We start from the raw sequence: 19,576 nt of genomic DNA, 5'->3' as shown, positions 1-19,576 counted from the left end.
TTGAGAAACTTGGTTTTTTAATTCCTCTAAATCCAAAACACTCATGAAAAGCATGAAACTTGGTTTGGTGTCATGACATGGCACCAACATGCTGTGGTAATTTTGCTGTCTGATTTGCGAAGGCGCACACATTAACAATCAACAAAGTCATTTTGGAACAAGTGTTATCATGTTACAATCGGAAACACAAGTATTATTGAAATCGTGGGCGTTCTACTTACCATTTACGTGCCGCCACACGTCCCCTTTTTTTATTAGCTAGGAGGCGCCGTGCAGGGTGGCTATTTGAGTACAGGAGGCGTGTGATCAGACCCCTGCGCGTGCTTATCGGGAGGAGAGCCCTTTGACCTCCATCTTTCGCCCACCTCTCTCCCAAGGTCTCCATTAATGGCGCCCGAGCCCCTGTTTAACGGCGTGGCTATGTCTCACTCGACTGAGATTTAAGAGAGAGAAAAGAAAATCTGAAAAGAAAATTTTGCACGGATCTTTTTGTAAGATCCGATGGACCTATATAGCATCTACTGCGACTTATAGCAAGACTGATGAATATATAAGGACGACGACAGTGGATAATAATTGTCTTACATATTTAGGAAGATAATTAAAAAAGCCACATGCGACTACGCCCGAAACACAAGAGCAAAAGAAGAAGGAAGACGCATACAACGATCTGGCTCGCTGATCTCTACTTTCTTGATGCGCTGCAGGTCACGGAGACTAGTTCTCGCGGCGAGCGGTGATGATCTCTTTCATCAGTTTCATGTCCTTAATATGCTACTTGGCAGCATCCACGGATTCCTCCACCAGCCTTTTGCGCTCGATGTGGAGCATGGCATTCTCGTCCATAAGTTTCTTGATGATGACGCCCGTCCTCTTCAACAAGGCAGCGGTCTCCTCCGTTCCAGCGATCTTCGCCCTCTGCAGGTCGCGCTCGGCCGGAGCTTCGCATGTCCCTCCCCTAGTTGTTGGATGATGCCGGTAGCTTGTTCAAACGAGGCTTTCATGTAGTCCTGCAACCTCGCCCAACCGAAGATCTGATCCGTCTGGCTATGGACGATCGCATGCATGTGCCTGTAAGAGTCCTCGCCTGCCCGTGAGACATTTTCCTAGGCCGCTGCAGCGCGAGAGGACATCTCTGTTGCATTCGCGGCGCGGTGGGACATCTCTGCTGCTTCCGTGGCGCGGCCGGACCAGTCTACTACATCGACGGTGCGGCGGGACCTCCGTGCTGCTTCGGCGGCGTGGCGGGACCTCTGTGCTGCTACTGCCACACGGCAGGACATGTCGGCTGCTTTCGCGGCGAGGCGGGACATCTCTCGTGCGTCCGCTTCCATGCTCGCCTATCCCTGGTGGTAATCTCTCGACCTAGAACTCACGCTGGCCATGGCAGATGCAAGGGAACGATTCTGAATGACTTGTTTGTTTTTGTGGATTAGGAGTTGTGGAGGAATGTGCAGTCATCTTGGCATAGTAGTATTTATAACCGAGTACTAATACGCTCCTAAGTGGGTAGGTTGTGATTGGTTTGAATAGGTTTGCAATTAAATATAGCGTGGTAGTAATTTGGAATGTGACGAGACGCAAGCTCAAAATTTATTGACGGTTCTAGTTTCGAAGTGCGGCACTATTCCCGGATGGCGTAACGTGGTGCAGCAGTTTTGTAATATGCCATGGTACTTCTTCTCTACTGCTATGTACGTGCAATAACTGGCACCGTCGGATACATATCTTATGGTTATTGGGGCGTTCGATGGGAATAGCCTCGTGGCGAGTTATAGACTAGTCTATTTTTGCACGCATTACATCGACACATATCATCTCTCTCCCTCTTTCCCACGGACACACCTAGTCTCTCGAGACTTCTCGCACGCACCATCTCTAGCTCCCTAGGTTGATGCCACCCACATACACTTGTACTCTGAGTTTAGTATGTTATACACGAAGAGAAGAGGTGCACGCACGCACTTGTCCTCTCTCACACACGCATCTGTAGCTACGAATTGTAGTGTTCTCAACCATCCGATTGTCTCTATCATAGGTTCCCGTTGCTCCTTGGCCTTGAGATTGAGAAGTTTAAAACGCGGAGGCTAAGCTGGAGGCGCGAGGTTTTGGTTAATGTGCGGACTGCACATGGCAACAACCCGACACGAGCTTCGTCTGCCTGGTGCGTAGTCGGGCGAGTACTACTAGTAGTAGTACTACTTTGATGTGTCGCGTCAACTTGCACAAGTATGCAACACTTCCTGAAACAAGCATATAAGCTGCTTATACTTCTTACCCAAAGGATCTTCATATCCAACAGACACAAAATATCCGTTTGACTGTTGGAAATTACTTTAACTGATGATCTGATGTCGAAGTAATTGCTGCATCGCCACCAAAACCCACCATCTCTTAAGCTAAAGTAGACCGAGCTAACCCCTATATTAGCATATTACTAAGATAAACATAAGGCACGGTAGAATCATTTAGGAGGCGAGCTTGTCAATCTGAATGTGGAGGGATGCCGTCCTCGACAACCCAGCCACGGCCAGCAGCTTTGGTGGAACTGTGAAGAAGGTCAGCTCCTGCACGACGACGTCTCCGGGATCCTTGCTGCTTGTCACCTTGATTTCCACCTTGACGGCGTCGGTCCTGCCTTTGGGCTCCCCCGGCGGGCCGTTCGCCCACAACTTGGCCATGTAGTGCGGCAGTGGGGACGCCCCCGCTCTGATGCAGACGACTGACACGGCGATAGGCACGCCGATGTCGAGCACGCCGCCGACCAAGAAAAACGCGCGGCCGTCCTCCTCCGTGAACAGAAAGAGCCGTGGCTCCGACACTGGCACTTGCAGCTGGAGCACCTTGCCGTACTGGATCATGTGCACAGGCATGGGATGCACGGTGCTGATGTGGTGGGAGAGCACCGGTGGCGGGCCTTCATAGCCGCAGACGGGCACGGGGCATTTGCAGGGCGCGAGCGGACACACGCTCTGGTGATCGGCGAGCTTGTGGTAAGTGATGTAGAGCCCACAGCCTTCGTGCAGGCACTCCACCCTCACCGAGGAGAGGACGGCGTCCATCGCCGTGTTCCGCACGTCGAAGCCACCGCCACGCTCGCACTTCTGGCACTGCTGCTGGTTCCCGGGGCACTCGCCGCGGCAGTCCATGCAGGCCAGGTGTCCTCCCTTGCACTGCACAAATCAATCGAACAAAACATCAATCAAGAAACCTGCACCTTGCTCGATCAAACGAACGGACGAGGTGTATTCGAACCTCATACACTGGAGGCTTCAAGGGCCGGAGGCACAAGGGGTAGTGGATCAAGGTGAGGTCCATAGAGACCATAGAGAGCTCCATCATCAGGTCATGTTCTGTCGGCATGATCTCGCCCTCCTCGTGCATAACCATCTCTCGCTTTAGGGCCGTGGCATTACAAAGTTTTACCGCCACATATTCATACTACTTCAAGGTGCATTAAATCAACACATGCAAGTATGACAAGTGCACTGCTTTGATGTGTCGCGTCAACTCGTACAAACAAGGAGAAGGTTTGATTACAACCCCTCTCCCTCGCCCGTGAGCGTAGTGTCTCGCAGGACTAAGAGAAGCTTTCGCTACACGCTCCCCCTCCCGCACGCGGTGGACAGGCAGCAGTTCATTCGGTGTCAGATGGACAGAAGCATACTAGTAGTACTCCACTGCAGTAGTACCATCATTGCTTGACTTCCCGAAGAGGTGAAGAGCCAAGCGCAACCCGGACGCTCGTGTGGCAGTTTCATGTGTAGGGGAGGTAGTATAGTGACATAGTCTAGGATAGCATGTACCGTGCCTCTAAGCTTAAAATCATTGGAGTCGGCTCCATGCTATGAGGCCGTCTCGAAGCATTTTTTGATTAAAATAATATTTTGGCCCTACCTGTCATCCTGGTGATTGTAATTTGCACGCTCATCTGGTCAAGATAGGAATATATATTTTAATTTGTGGTGGGGTAAATGTTAGAGGTTGCAGCAAATATATTGTACACTGCGGGTTTTTTAGCCAAGTTTTTAGAGGCAAGCATGTGGGGCCAGTGCTATGACGTGTTGCGTCAACTCGTACAACGAGGAGAATCTTGATTTTACTACTACACGCCCTCTCCCTCACCCATGCATGCGGTGGCTCGCAGATGAGGACAGGCTTTTGCTTACTACAACTAGCTATCCCTCCCGCACGCCGTGGACGGACATGCAGCAGTTGATTCGATACTGTAGAAGTAGTAACATCATTGTTCGTCTTCTCGAAGAGGCAAAGAGCCAAGCGCAAACCGAACATGGCAGTTGCAAACGCTCGCGTGGCAGTCTTTGTGTAGGGGTGGGGCATGGTGCGGAGCCTTGGAGCACGCAAATAGCCAGGCTCTTGCATGAGACAAAATTGCCATGTAAGTAGGCTATAAGCCCACTATTGTACTTGTTCGCCCTATAAACCGGAAAGGAGGGACTACTCCCTCCGTTCCTAAATACTCCCTCCGTTTTTATTTAGTCTGCGTATTAGCTTTGGTAAAAGTCAAGCTTTATAAACTTTGACCAAGTTTATAAAAATATATATTAACATAAGCAATAACAAATCAATACAATTAGATTTATTATTGAATGTACTTTCACATCATATATATTTGTTATGATAAATGTTTGTATTATTTTTTATAAACTTGGTCAAACTTTATGAAAATTTGACTTCAAACAACTCTAATATGCAGAGTAAATAAAAACGGAGGGAGTATTTTCCTTTCTGGAGATTTCAAGAAGTGACTACACCCTAAATGAGTACATACGGAGCAAAATGAGTGAATCTACCCCGTAAATAAATATGTAGTTCTCTCGTTTTTCTCTCCGCCTTGGTCGTGGTGCACAATATTGAGTATACTACTACTGACTAGTCTCTTTTTGACACGCATTTGCGTTGATACGGCTTGAATGCCAATGGGGCAGAGGGTAGAGGTTCCTGAAACGTTGAACGGTCAATGATGCCTCCGCATTCAATTAGCATGCAGAGGTAGGATTAAGTAATAGGAGAAGCAGAATGGAGCCAGCACGATGTGAATGCAACGTAGTTTGGACTCTCATAAAGGCGCCCCACCACTCCAATCCATCTACTCCTAGTCTCTGCGCTACTGCCCACTCCAATCCAAGACCAAGTCCAAGTGACCAGCAGCCACAAGCACCCATGGTGTTAATGGACGCGAGCGGCAGTCGGCTGTGCCGGATCGTCCAAGACGCCGGCCTATGGCCCCGCACCATGCAGCATTTCCAGATGGTGCTGGCGACCGCTGGCATCATAGCCCTCATCGATGCCGGCTTCGCCTCTCACATGTGCCAGATGATGGTCGACTCCATCCGCAAGTTCACTGCTGTCAAGAAGCGCTCGGACGACCTTGCCGTACTGCTCCAGCCCACGCGCCCAGGCTCCTCGTTGCCTGACACCCTCATCGGCCTCCAAGGTGACGAACTCTTTGAAGCACTGGTGGCCCTGCAGCTGCCAGAGGTCGCGACGAAGAATGTCCACCTCGAGGCCGCGCTCTCCGCGCATCGCCTCGCCATGCAAGAAACCGTCAACCTGCACATCCACGTCTATGAGGAAATCGTCTACATAGGCCACTACAAGGCCAGCGAGGACAGAAAGACGTTGGCCTTCTTCCAGCAGCTGGAATCTTTGGACGCCATAGTTCAGAAGCACGTGGACCTGGCCACGAAAGCCTCTGCTACTTAGCCGCCGTTGGGTGCGCCGGCGCCCTGAGTCGAGGAGGTGGACGTCATCGATGGATGCATCTTTCTTCTTGCCTCATGTAACCAGCACTGCATCGCCTTGTGGACTTAATGTTTTATTAGTGTATGGCATTTTTATTCCAGTCGTAAATGACATGTGTGATTGCTCTTATTTGGCGTTAATTATATGTAGTATGACTGTCTTCGACCTGGTGTACTACCTAGGTCCTGGTTTATTAGTCCCTTTTGTATTTGGGCTAAATTTTGACCAAAGATTTAACTGACAAAATGTTAGTGCATGTCAACAAAAATTATATCATTTAATTTGTATTTGAACATAGTTTTCAATGATATAATTTAGGTGACATGCATGAACCTTTTGTTAGTCAAATTTATGGTCAAAATTTGGCACACATTACGACGAGGAGCAATAAACCAGGACGGAGGGAGACCGGTCCATCACCATTGTGTTTTGTCTCTAATTTTGTCAGGACCCCGATTCTAAGTCACACTGATCTAGCCTGTAACACCTCATATCACTTTGCGGCCTCACGCACGGTATTCCCACGGGTGTCGCCTTACCATGGCCCGGGACCGTTTGCGCCTTTTGGCTCACGTATATGATAGTGTCGCTAGCATCCATATGAAAGAGAACCCGGGCCGACATGACTAGTCGTGAACCCAAAGTGGCACTAACTTACGGGGACAGGCATACATGAATCAACATCGAGCATGTCGGTCAGCAGCGTGCGAATCCGGGCTGTAGCACTGGGCTAACAGGACTCCGGGAACCCGGGCTATAGCAGGCTAGGCAGGACTCCGGATGTCACCGCGTGACATTTCCCCGAAGGGACAAACATAGGAACAAAGTGTATCACATGTCGGCCAGTCAAGTGTTCCGGAGCAGTAGTGCTAGGCTAGCAGGACTCCGGTGAACCGGGCTGTAGCGGACTACTATGGCTCATGGAAGCACAAGACTACATTTCCCCATAAGAGAGGCTACCAAGGATAAACAACTAGGTTGTCGGATCCCACACATACCAAGCATTTCAATCATACACACAATATGCTCGATATGTGTAAATACAACATGGCATCACAACATAACTCTACGACTCAAGTATTTATTCATTAGGCTCCGAGGAGTGAGATATTACAAACATAGGTCTCATGACCCAACATTCAGAGCATACAAGTCAAAGCACATGCGGAAGCTTAACATGTCTGAGTACAGACATCTACAAATGAAAAAGGCTGAGAAGCCTGACTATCTACCAAATCCTGCCGAGGGCACAAGATCGTAGCTGAGATATCAAGCTAAACGTCGAAGTCCACACGAAACTACTAGCGAGACTGACGTCTCTCTGCAAAACATAAAATAAGCAAACGTGAGTACAAATGTACCCAGCAAGACTTACATCAGAACTATCTACATATGCATCAGTATCAACAAAGGGGGTGGTGGAGTTTAACTGCAGCAAGCCAGCTTTGACTCGGTGGCTATCCTAACTACGACTGCAAGTAACCCTTTTGAGGTGGCGCACACGAGTCCACATATTCACCATATCAATACTCCACTATGGATCCGCTCCCGTCTCCCTAAGAGAACGCCATCCATAGCACTCACGCTTATCTTGCGCATTTTAGAGTATCCACTTTCACTTGTCTATGAACTGTTATAGGCAACCCAGAAGTCCTTTACCGTGGACACGGCTATTCGAATAGATGATGTTAACCCTGCAGGGGTGTACTTCGTCACACACGCTCTCACCACTTACCGCCGTTTACACGACATGTACTTGGCAACCTTCAAGCGGAAGCCCAGCAAGGGTGTCGGCCACAGCCTACCTAAACACTCAAGTCTCTAGTCCAGGTTTATCGCGTATTCAGGTTCCATCCGCAGGGAGTCCGGCCGAGGTTTCCACATACGGCCCCGAACGATGTGTACAGGGTTCCGCGACACCAAACGGGCGCCCGGCATACCCGGCCACGTGCCTACCGCATCACAGCCCACCCCTCGGGTCAGCGCTGTCCACCGCCTCCAGCATACTACTAACACCAGAAACTACTTGCAACTCCTGGACAGAGGACATGGGTGATTAAGAAGCCGAGAGGGTCCACTGGTTTCGGGCCCAATGCGTGGTAGTAACTGTTTCATGGATCACAAACACAGAACTCAGTTCCTGAGGACGGCTTCAATGAGACAACCCACCATGTACTCCTACATGGCCTCTCACCGCTACCTTTACCAAATCGTGTTCACACACTTAGCTCACACACAATAGGGCATGTTCATCACTGCTCCAATTCATCCCCGATGAATCAGACCTGACACAACTCTAAGCATAGCAGGCATGACAAACAATCATGAATGAGTAGGCACATCAGGGCTCAAACAACTCCTACTCATGCTAGTGGGTTTCATCTATTTACTGTGGCAATGACAGGTCATGCAGAGGATAAAGGGGTTCAGCTACCGCAGCAAGTAACAGATGAATCGTTGTTGTCCTAATGCAGTAAAAGAGAGCAGGAGCGAGAGAGTGGGATTGTATCGGAATGAACAAGGGGTTTTTGCTTGCCTGGCACTTCTGAAGATATTATAGTTCTTCATCGGTGTCATCGATCACGTCATCGGAGCATCGGCTACTCAGAGGGGACGGTTACCGGCAAATAGAGAAGGACACAATCAATGCAATGCGACAATATGATGCATTGTCATGATATGTCAAGAATGTTATGATTTACACTAATGTATCCAGCAACAATTTAAATGAAGTCCATATGAACTAAGGGTTCATATGCAAACTCCACATTTAGCATTTATAATGTCATTATCATGTTTTCACCTAAACAGCAGGTATAACTTAGTTTGACATGCATGAAAATGATACAGATGGATAGATTGCATTTTTATGATAATTTTTCATATATAATTTGTTTCATTCTGAGCTATAGATTATTTTCTATGATTTTTAGAAGTTTATAGGATTTTCTAGAATTTTCTGAATTATTTTAAATCCAGAAAACCAATACTGCGTCAGCATGACATCATGCTGACGTCAGCAGGTCAACGGGCCACGGTCCAGGTCAAACCTGAAGCGTGGGTCCCGTATGTCAGTGTGACAAGGCAGGAACAGAGGCTGACCAGTGGGTCCATGTCAACGCTGACGTGGCCAGGTCAACCTGACCTGTGGGACCCGCGGGGTTAGTTTAAACTAAACAAAAGTAAACCCCGGGTTAATTAGGGTGTGGGCCCCAGGTGTCAGTGAGATAGGGGGGTTAACCAGGTGTCATTAGCGCTAAGCGCCGGGATTAGGCCTGCGGCTAATCGTCGGCGAGGCCAGAGGTGAAGCTGGTGCTCGGGATCGCGCTACGAGGCACGGTTCGAGCCATGGCTGGGCGCGTTGGAGAGCCCTTGCCGGTGCGCGTCGAATGGTGGTGGTGGCTGGGCCTGTGGTGACCGGAGTCGACGGCGGCGAGCTCTTTTGCGGCCGCCGGGGTTCGGGTGGGTGCGGGGTTAGCGCTGCGGCTTGCAAACAAACTGGCTATCGCGCTAGCGTTGCTCTACGGGACGTCGCGAGTGCAACGGACGCACGCGCGGGGCCATTTGGTCGCCGGAGCCACGGCGGCGACGAGCTCATGCGGCGGCGAGCTTCGGGCACGGTGGCTAGTCTAGCTAGAGCTCGAAATCGAGCACGGGAGTAGGAAGAAACGGTTCAGGGGCTCACAGTGATTCCGTAGGGTAGGTCAGTGGCCTCGGGGACGGCTTGGACGAGGCAGATCGACGCCGGCGATCTCCGGCCAGAGGCAGCGGGGACGAGCTCGATGGCGACGCTTCCGGGCGTCGGGGCTTGCTTCCTTCGTCGAGGAGACGTAGGAGACGATGGCGGTGCTGCTGGACATCCTAGCTAGGCGAGGGGGGGGCTCGGTGGCCACGACGAACGGCGACGGTGGCGACGGCTCCGTTCGGTGGTGCGTGCGAGAGGGAAGCAGAGGAGGGGTTGGGGTCCAGGGGGGAGAGAGGAGAGGCGCAGGGGGCGAGGGGGAGTGTGTGGCACTCGGGGCTGGCTCCAGAAGCGGCGGAAGCAGGAGGTGGCACGGCGCGTGGCCAGCGTGCGGCGAGCACGCGCTCGTCCTTCTGTCCAGGGAGGAAGACGACAGGGGGGGCCTAGCTGGGCTGGGCCGCCACAGTGGTGGGCTGGCCCCTCTGGTGGCTGCACAAGTGAGGCCAGGTAAATTTCCCTCCTCTCTGACTTTTATTACTCTTTTCTAGTTTTTTGTAATTTCTTTTGACTTGATTTAAAACATCAAATCATTTTTTAAACTTTCTGTAAATTGTTATGTGAGCTCCGAAACTAGTCCAAGGTCACAGGCAACTCACAAAAATATATGAACTTTATTTCTTATATAACAGAAATAAATCCAACCCAAATATGTCATTGATTTAATTCAAAAAGGCCCAAAATAAATATTTCTATGATTCCAAAAATATTGGTTTGAATTTTATTCTTGCCAATATTTTTCAAGGTTAAACAGGAACATTTCTTGGGCTTCTTTGAGAAGATTTTAATGTTGATCACTTTTAAAAGGTTTCTGAGGCTTTGAAAATTCCTCAATTCAAATTTCATTTGAATTTAAACATGATGCATGGATGCAAGAGAAATCAAGCAAGGGCTGATCTGGGGCTGTGACAGCTCACCCCCACTAAACAAGAATCTCGTCCCGAGATTCAAGCGTAGGGTAGGATGAAGGGGGGCACACAAACTAACACAACCTTCACGATCCAGGTTGCACTTCATAAGGGTGTTGACTCAATCACCATCTTTGTCTCGACGTCTTGCTTTGAGAACTCCATCCAACATGACAACGAGAAGAAAGGGAAAATCTAGAAGAATCGAGCTTCTCGAAGATCGAGCAACTCACGATCAACTCACGGAATGCGACGTTGAGTATCTCTTGAGCTGAGACTCAACACATACATCCAGAGAGGGATGAAGTGAAACAGAGAACGAAGATTCATGTTGATAAGCACAATTCCACGCTGAATAAGATGGTGCATGGTTTCAAAGTAGCGAGGAGATAATTGCCGCGATCCCATAACGGGGCACCTTGGGGAAGGTGACTCGTAGAATTATTCCCTTAAGTGGCAAAAAGAATTACTTTTGATACATAGATCATTGAAACTCTTTATACCAGCCTAAGGCAATCACAAACAATCGTGTGAATGAATTCTAAAGAATGGCATACTCGGACCAGAACGGATGATGTGGACTACCTTGTTGAAGACAACGCGATGGATGATTTGCTTATCATCGGAAATGGATGGGACCTGTGGTAGGACCACTTGAAGATGATCTAGATCAGTAATTACTGAAAAGGGTAGTCCATGGTAGGACGGCACAATGACGGTGCAAGCTAGGAACAAAATGCAAATGCTGGAATGGTTTTAGTAACTGGGGAGAAGCTCAACAGTAGAGCGTGAATCCACTGTTTGAAAGGTTATAGCATAACCGAGGAAACTGGAGCAATCCCAGTTAGTGCCGGTGAAAACACCTAGCGCTTGTGTGTGCTCTCAAGAACTTGAGCATTTCCATATTCATCAAGGTTTTACCAAAATCCGTGCCGAGGATCCTGGCAACACATCATACTACCATGATGAACGGTGATGGAGGATGCAGGTGCAAAGGAGAACATCACTTCCTCAGATTTTTCCTTAGCAATGCCAAAGAAGCAAATCTGGATGATCGACCGAGAGACATTTAGCACTCCGCTTCTAATGTTCTCCTTGATGTACTAGGTACCACGGTCAATGCTTAAAAACATCAACATGGCCATCAAGTAAAGGTCGGACTTCGAAAGCACAAAAATCCAAAAGAAACAACTTGTGGAATAAGTCGTACGAAATCCTCATGGAAAGATGGTCAAAGATACTACAATGACAGATCTTCCGGCTAGGTGTGTCGGCCAGAACATCAACCTTGTCGAGACCTACATCATAGATCCTGGAAGAAGTTCCAACCATCATATCTGCCTGAGATTCAGATCTGGTTGGTAACAGGATATTTCGGACAACGTGTCTGGAAAAGAAAGTTTGCAACACAAACCGACGAGATGATGTTGCGAGATTCTCGGGAGATGAGCTACGATAGCAAGCTCCAGAACATGAGCTGGTTCTGCTACAACCTGTGAACACTCTGCCCAGACAAGCATGACCACATGGTAGTCTTACAACAAAACACTGCCGAGCTCTGGTTGGGAACCATCATTAAGATAACGAAGTCTTGTGCATGTCCGTCCGGGCCCTTCAGGAATAGCGCATGAACTTCTTTTCTTTGAACAAATCAATCAGTGGCTTGGTGTGCTAGGAAATACCGATGGGATGGAGGTAGCTAATCTCTCAAGCCATGGTATACTTCGCATGTGCATGACTGACTTGGGATGATTCCAGAGGAAGCAAAACTAACTTTCTCGAATTCACGACGGCAACTTACACCTAATGCACGTGAACTTGGAGAAAGCCACTTCTTGCACCAAACATATACCTCATGAACAACATGAAGGCAATGGTTACAAAGTCTTCAACACTAGGTTGATGTTCAACATGAATCATGGGGGAGACAAAATGCTGCTGATGGGCTCAACAGCAACTCATCGGAATTTCCATATCACTGGACTTCCACCAACATGTGAACACGGTGATAGCATTGATCAGACCAAAGGATGTAATGGTGTATGCTCAAAGGATCAACCACGAGTAAGACAACATTACGAACATCACTGGTTCTGATTTGATTTGATGATAACCCATACTCAAATCAAGGTTTGGACAAGACAATAGATTCAACAACCGATCACAAGGAACAATCGATGAAGATATCATCTTTCTTCAACACACTCACAAAAAGATATCCCTTAAAAATGAACTGAGCCAGGCAAGCTTTTACCTTCCAACTCTCCAAGTTGTTGTTTGGCTTAACCAACTAGCTCAGGGGTATCCAACACAGATTCTTGGAGAAAGAGTGGTTTATTGAAAAACCAACATGATCACGAACTCAACATATCGGTCAGGTGACAACCTGGTAACACTTCCAAGAAGATATCCGAAAAATCACGAACCACCGATATGTTACTAAGCTCGAGATCAATCTTGCTTTCAAGGCAAGACGATGTGATCAAAAGAGCAAGGGTTTGGCAAAATCCTAACTCATCGACGGAAGGGTGCACCAACAAAATGGACTAGGTAGCACGATCAGTCCTAGGATGGTAGAACAATAACCAACACGCTAAGAATGAGTTTATTGTCCATTAACTACCAAGCAGCGGAGTTGCTAGGAGTATTGATTTCACACATCACAATTCACTTGTCGGTATTCCGGTTATAATAACACGGGAACCGAGGAATGAACAATGATGGCAAGAAGTATTACTGCGCCAAGAATTCATAGGAGGTGGTGCAATTCTCATGACACTCTTGACATAAAGATGGTAACACTCCAAGGTAGAACAGAACAAAAACTGGATTGGCATTTTGATCTGTGGAATACAACTACTTTGACCCAATCTTGGATATGGATGAGGTACTGGAGTTCGTTTCTCCTAGTCATTCTGAATAGAACGGCTTGACGGACCACAAGAATAATACGCATCGATGAACACGAATGCCAACTATTCGTGACTATCAATTGATAGACTGGGGTCAGAATACAGCTGAGGAGGGTAAACTCAAGGAACATATAAAATTTTGAGTTGTGGATGCATAGATTAGTATGTCGAACCAAGTTCAACATGTTTCTTCCGGATAACCCATGCAGAAGAGGAAGGACTGGCAGATTCACAATTCTTGAAGGGAGAACCCATTAAGAGCACTCTTATTGTGATCCTTTAGTTCCACGAGGAACTTCTGCCAAGGATGGTTCATGGTATTTGGAAGAGTGATATACCACGGACCTCGAAGACTATCACAAAGGTCACTAATATCCTAAAGGAACGAGCAAACACTAGCTACACGAGTTAAGTAGAACGAATCTTGGGTCAAGAACCCAGGACTAGAATACCTACTACTAAATGGCATCACGGGATGCTTTCGAGAATGGTGGCCAGAATCATCACACTGGAAACACAAGACATGGCTAGATTACTAGGTAATCTTCTAAGACACCTAGGGTCATAATACTAGCTCCAACATATATGTCGAGGCAATGGAGTACCTCAACTCAGTGATTAGTGTGGTTAATCTGGCCCAAAGGAACATCGGAAACGGAAAGAAGGGATTTGCAAATGCATCAGACTATTTAGAAACCTGGGATGACTCGGACAGCATAAGGGATGTAAATGCTCAAAAAGAATTGAGACATCCTGCAAAATGGTGGCATAACCACTCAACAACATCATATCAAGGTTCCAAGTCCAACTAACAACACACTGTAGTGGTAGAAACTGAACTGAGGCTTGAGACCAACAATCCTACGAGTCTACGGATTAGTAACACGTGATCCTAATAGAAAGATGAGAAGCCTAGTTCTTAATCCCCGTAGAAAAGAAGAGGCTGACTCAGATCAGAAGGGCATAAGGTAAAGGAGTAAAAGAGCCTTGCGTTCCCTTCAACAATCAATTCCCTTATATAACTAAAGCATTTCTAGACTCAACTTCGACCAGTTTGGCTTCGTAAACCTACAGGCAGTCAGGCTCTGATACCAACGCTGTCAGTACCCCGATTCTAAGTCACACTGATCTAGTCTGTAACACCTCATATCACTTTGCGGCCTCACGCACGGTATTCCCACGGGTGTCGCCTTACCATGGCCCGGGACCGTTTGCGCCTTTTGGCTCACGTATATGATAGTGTCGCTAGCATCCATATGACAGAGAACCCGGGCCGACATGACTAGTCGTGAACCCAAAGTGGCACTAACTTACGGGGACAGGCATACATGAATCAACATCGAGCATGTCGGTCAGCAGCGTGCGAATCCGGGCTGTAGCACTGGGCTAACAGGACTCCGGGAACCCGGGCTGTAGCAGGCTAGGCAGGACTACGGATGTCACCGCGTGACATTTCCCCGAAGGGACAGACACAGGAACAAAGTGAATCACATGCCGGCCAGTCAAGTGTTCCGGAGCAGTAGTGCTGGGCTAGCAGGACTCCGGTGAACCGGGCTGTAGCGGACTACTATGGCTCATGGAAGCACAAGACTACATTTCCCAATAAGAGAGGCTACCAAGGATAAACAACTAGGTTGTCGGATCCCACACATACCAAGCATTTCAATCATACACACAATATGCTCGATATGTGTAAATACAACATGGCATCACAACATAACTCTACGACTCAAGTATTTATTCATTAGGCTCCGAGGAGCGAGATATTACAAACATAGGTCTCATGACCCAACATTCAGAGCATACAAGTCAAAGCACATGCGGAAGCTTAACATGTCTGAGTACAGACATCTACAAATGAAAAAGGCTGAGAAGCCTGACTATCTACCAGATCCCGCCGAGGGCACAAGATCGTACCTGAGGTATCAAGCTAAACGTCGAAGTCCACACGGAACTACTAGCGAGACTGACATCTCTCTGCAAAACATAAAATAAGCAAACGTGAGTACAAATGTACCCAGCAAGACTTACATCAGAACTATCTACATATGCATCGGTATCAACAAAGGGGGTGGTGGAGTTTAACTGCAGCAAGCCAGCTTTGACTCAGTGGCTATCCTAACTACGACTGCAAGTAACTCTTTTGAGGTGGCGCACACGAGTCCACATATTCACCATATCAATACTCCACAATGGATCCGCTCCCGTCTCCCTACGAGAACGCCATCCATAGCACTCACGCTTATCTTGCGCATTTTAGAGTATCCACTTTCACTTGTCTATGAACTGTTATAGGCAACCCAGAAGTCCTTTACCGCAGACACGGCTATTCGAATAGATGATGTTAACCCTGCAGGGGTGTACTTCGTCACACACGCTCTCACCACTTACCGCCATTTACACGACATGTACTCGGCAACCTTCAAGCGGAAGCCCAGCGAGGGTGTCGGCCACAGCCTACGTAAACACTCAAGTCTCTAGTCCAGGTTTATCGCCTATTCAGGTTCCATCCGCAGGGAGTCCGGCCGAGGTTTCCACATACGGCCCCGAACGATGTGTACAGGGTTCCGCGACACCAAACGGGCGCCCGGCATACCCGGCCACGTGCCTACCGCATCACAACCCACCCCTCGGGTCAGCGCTGTCCACGGCCTCCAGCATACTACTAACACCAGAAACTGCTTGCAACTCCTGGACAGAGGACAAGGGTGATTAAGAGGCCGAGAGGGTCCATTGGTTTCGGGCCCAATGCGTGGTAGTAACTGTTTCATGGATCACAAACACAGAACTCAGTTCCTGAGGACGGCTTCAATGACACAACCCACCATGTACTCCTACATGGCCTCTCACCGCTACCTTTACCAAATCGTGTTCACACACTTAGCTCACACACAATAGGACATGTTCATCACTGCTCCAATTCATCCCCGATGAATCAGACCTGACACAACTCTAAGCATAGCAGGCATGACAAACAATCATGAATGAGTAGGCACATCAGGGCTCAAACAACTCCTACTCATGCTAGTGGGTTTCATCTATTTACTGTGGCAATGACAGGTCATGCAGAGGATAAAGGGGTTCAGCTACCGCAGCAAGTAACAGATGAATCGTTGTTGTCCTAATGCAGTAAAAGAGAGCAGGAGCGAGAGAGTGGGATTGTATCGGAATGAACTAGGGGGTTTTGCTTGCCTGGCACTTCTGAAGATATTATAGTTCTTCATCGATGTCATCGATCACGTCATCGGAGCATCGGCTACTCAGAGGGGACGGTTACCGGCAAACAGAGAAGGACACAATCAATGCAATGCGACAATATGATGCATGGTCATGATATGTCAAGAATGTTATGATTTACACTAATGTATCTAGCAACAATTTAAATGAAGTCCATATGAACTAAGGGTTCATATGCAAACCCCACATTTAGCATTTATAATGTCATTATCATGTTTTCACCTATACAGCAGGTATAACTTAGTTTGACATGCATGAAAATGATACAGATGGATAGATTGCATTTTTCTGATAATTTTTCATATATAATTTGTTTCATTCTGAATAGATTATTTTCTATGATTTTTAGAAGTTTATAGGATTTTCTGGAATTTTCTGAATTATTTTAAATCTAGAAAAACAATACTGTGTCAGCATGACATCATGCTGACGTCAGCAGGTCAACGGGCCACGGTCCAGGTCAAACCTGACGCGTGGGTCCCGTATGTCAGTGTGACAAGGCAGGAACAGAGGCCGACCAGTGGGTCCAGGTCAACGCTGACGTGGCCAGGTCAACCTGACCTGTGGGACCCGCGAGGTTAGTTTAAACTAAACAAAAGTAAACCCCGAGTTAATTAGGGCGTGGGCCCCAGGTGTCAGTGAGATAGGGGGGTTAACCAGGTGTCATTAGTGCTAAGCGCCGGGATTAGGCCTGCGGCTAATCGCCGGCGAGGCCAGAGGCGAAGCTGGTGCTCGGGATCGCGCTACGAGGCACGGTTCGAGCCATGGCTGGGCGCGTTGGAGAGCCCTTGCCGGTGCGCGTCGAATGGTGGTGGTGGCTGGGCCTGTGGTGACCGGAGTCGATGGCGGCGAGCTCTTTTGCGGCCGCCGGAGTTCGGGTGGGTGCGGGGTTAGCGCTGCGGCTTGCAAACAAACTGGCTATCGCGCTAGCGTTGCTCTACGGGACGTCGCGAGTGCAACGGACGCACGCGCGGGGCCATTTGGTCGCCGGAGCCACAGCGGCGATGAGCTCATGCAGCGGCGAGCTTCGGGCACGGTGGCTAGTCTAGCTAGAGCTCGAAATCGAGCACGGGAGTAGGGGGAAACGGTTCAGCGGCTCACAGTGATTCCGTAGGGTAGGTCAGTGGCCTCGGGGACGGCTTGGACGAGGCGGATCGACGCCGGCGATCTCCGGCCAGAGGCGGCGGGGACGAGCTCGATGGCGACGCTTCCGAGCGTCGGGGCTTGCTTCCTTCGTCGAGGAGACGTAGGAGACGATGGCGGTGCTGCTGGACATCCTAGCTAGGCGAGGGGGGGCTCGGTGGCCACGACGAACGGCGACGGTGGCGACGGCTCCGTTCGGTGGTGCACGCGAGAGGGAAGCAGAGGAGGGGTTGGGGTCCAGGGGGGAGAGAGGAGAGGCGCAGGGGGCGAGGGGGAGTGCGTGGCACTCGGGGCTGGCTCCAGAAGCGGCGGAAGGAGGAGGTGGCACGGCGCGTGGCCAGCGTGCGGCGAGCACGCGCTCGTCCTTCTGTCCAGGGAGGAAGACAACAGGGGGGGCCTAGCCGGGCTGGGCCACCACAGTGGTGGGCTGGCCCCTCTGGTGGCTGCACAGGTGAGGCAAGGTAAATTTCCCTCCTCTCTGACTTTTATTTCTCTTTTCTAGTTTTTTTGTAATTTGTTTTGACTTGATTTAAAACATCAAATCATTTTTTAAACTTTCTGTAAATTGTTATGTGAGCTCCGAAACTAGTCCAAGGTCACAGGAAACTCACAAAAATATATGAACTTTATTTCTTATATAACAGAAATAAATCCAACCCAAATATGTCATTGATTTAATTCAAAAAGGCCCAAAATAAATATTTCTGTGATTCCAAAAATATTGGTTTGAATTTTATTCTTGCCAATATTTTTCAAGGTTAAACAGGAACATTTTCTTGGGCTTCTTTGAGAAGATTTTAATGTTGATCATTTTTAAAAGGTTTCTGAGGCTTTGAAAATTCCTCAATTCAAATTTCATTTGAATTTAAACATGATGCATGGATGCAAGAGAAATCAAGCAAGGGCTGATCTGGGGCTGTGACAAATTTTAACTTAAGCGACACAACCTACATGGAGGGAGTCTTGTATACATTGGCACGACAACCAAACTTATATATTCAAAACTGAGCGTTACTACAAGTCACGAGTTCAAAACGAGAAAGTGGAACAAGTACAGCATGCCTGTGCCGTTTGCGTCGCACCCCCACACGGTCGCGGTGCACAATGTAGTAAATGACTAGTCTCTTTTTGACCCGCATTTACATTGATATGGCTTGAGTGCCAAGGAGGGAGAGGGTCGCGGTTCCCGAGACATTGAACGGTCAATGATGCATCCTCAATTAGCATGCAGAGGGAATTAATTGGAGAAGCAGAATAGAGCCAGCACGATGTGAATGCAACAGAGTTTGGACTCTCATATAAAGGTGCCCCACCACTCCAATCCATCTACTCCTAGTCTCTCCGCAACACTGCTCACTCCAATCCAAGACCAAGTGACCAGAAGCCACAAGCACCTATGGAAGCGATGGATGAGGGAGTCCTGGACTAAGGGGTCCTCGGGCGTCCGGCCTGTTATCCATGGGCCGGACTGATGGGCTGTGAAGACATGAAGGCCAAAGACTGTACCCGTGTCTGGATTGGACTCTACTTGGCGTGGAAGGCAAGCTTGGTGACCGATTATGAAGATTCCTTCTCATGTAACCGACTCTATGTAACCCTAGATTCCCCCTGGTGTCTATATAAACCGGAGGGGTTAGTCCAGAAAGGACACACATATATTCATTACCATAGTCATATAGGCTAGACTTCTAGGGTTTAGCCATTACGATCTCGTGGTAGATCAACTCTTGTAATACTCATATTCATCAAGATCAATCAAGCAGGAAGTAGGGTATTACCTCCATAGAGAGGGCCCGAACCTGGGTAAACATCGTGTCCCCCATCTCCTGTTACCATCGATCCTAGACGCACAGTTCGGGACCCCCTACCCG

The 19,576-nt window shown here is 48.5% G+C and overlaps 1 protein-coding gene across 1 annotated transcript; it reads right to left on the bottom strand.

Annotated features, from left to right (window-relative positions):
• Window positions 1–2,468: 2,468 nt before the first annotated feature.
• LOC109768132 (E3 ubiquitin-protein ligase SINA-like 10) lies at window positions 2,469–3,390 on the bottom strand. The gene is made up of 2 exons (XM_020326861.3): window positions 3,256–3,390; window positions 2,469–3,173 (listed from the first exon to the last, which is right to left on the bottom strand). The coding sequence occupies exons 1-2, from the start codon at window positions 3,388–3,390 to the stop codon at window positions 2,469–2,471; spliced, it is 840 nt and encodes a 279-aa protein (XP_020182450.1).
• Window positions 3,391–19,576: the final 16,186 nt, after the last annotated feature.

The sequence above is a fragment of the Aegilops tauschii genome, chromosome 3, assembly GCF_002575655.3.
Source record: "Aegilops tauschii subsp. strangulata cultivar AL8/78 chromosome 3, Aet v6.0, whole genome shotgun sequence".
Classification (NCBI taxonomy): domain Eukaryota; kingdom Viridiplantae; phylum Streptophyta; class Magnoliopsida; order Poales; family Poaceae; genus Aegilops; species Aegilops tauschii.
Note: the sequence above shows the minus strand (reverse complement) of the source record. Positions and strands in the feature narration are given on the sequence as shown.

Bases quoted from the DNA above. Each gene is read 5' to 3' on its own strand.
- LOC109768132 (XM_020326861.3), bottom strand. From the start codon at position 3,390: ATGGTTATGCACGAGGAGGGCGAGATCATGCCGACAGAACATGACCTG. The intron at 3,174-3,255 runs GTTCGAATACAC...TGATTTGTGCAG, and splicing joins TGAAGCCTCCAGTGTATGAG to TGCAAGGGAGGACACCTGGC.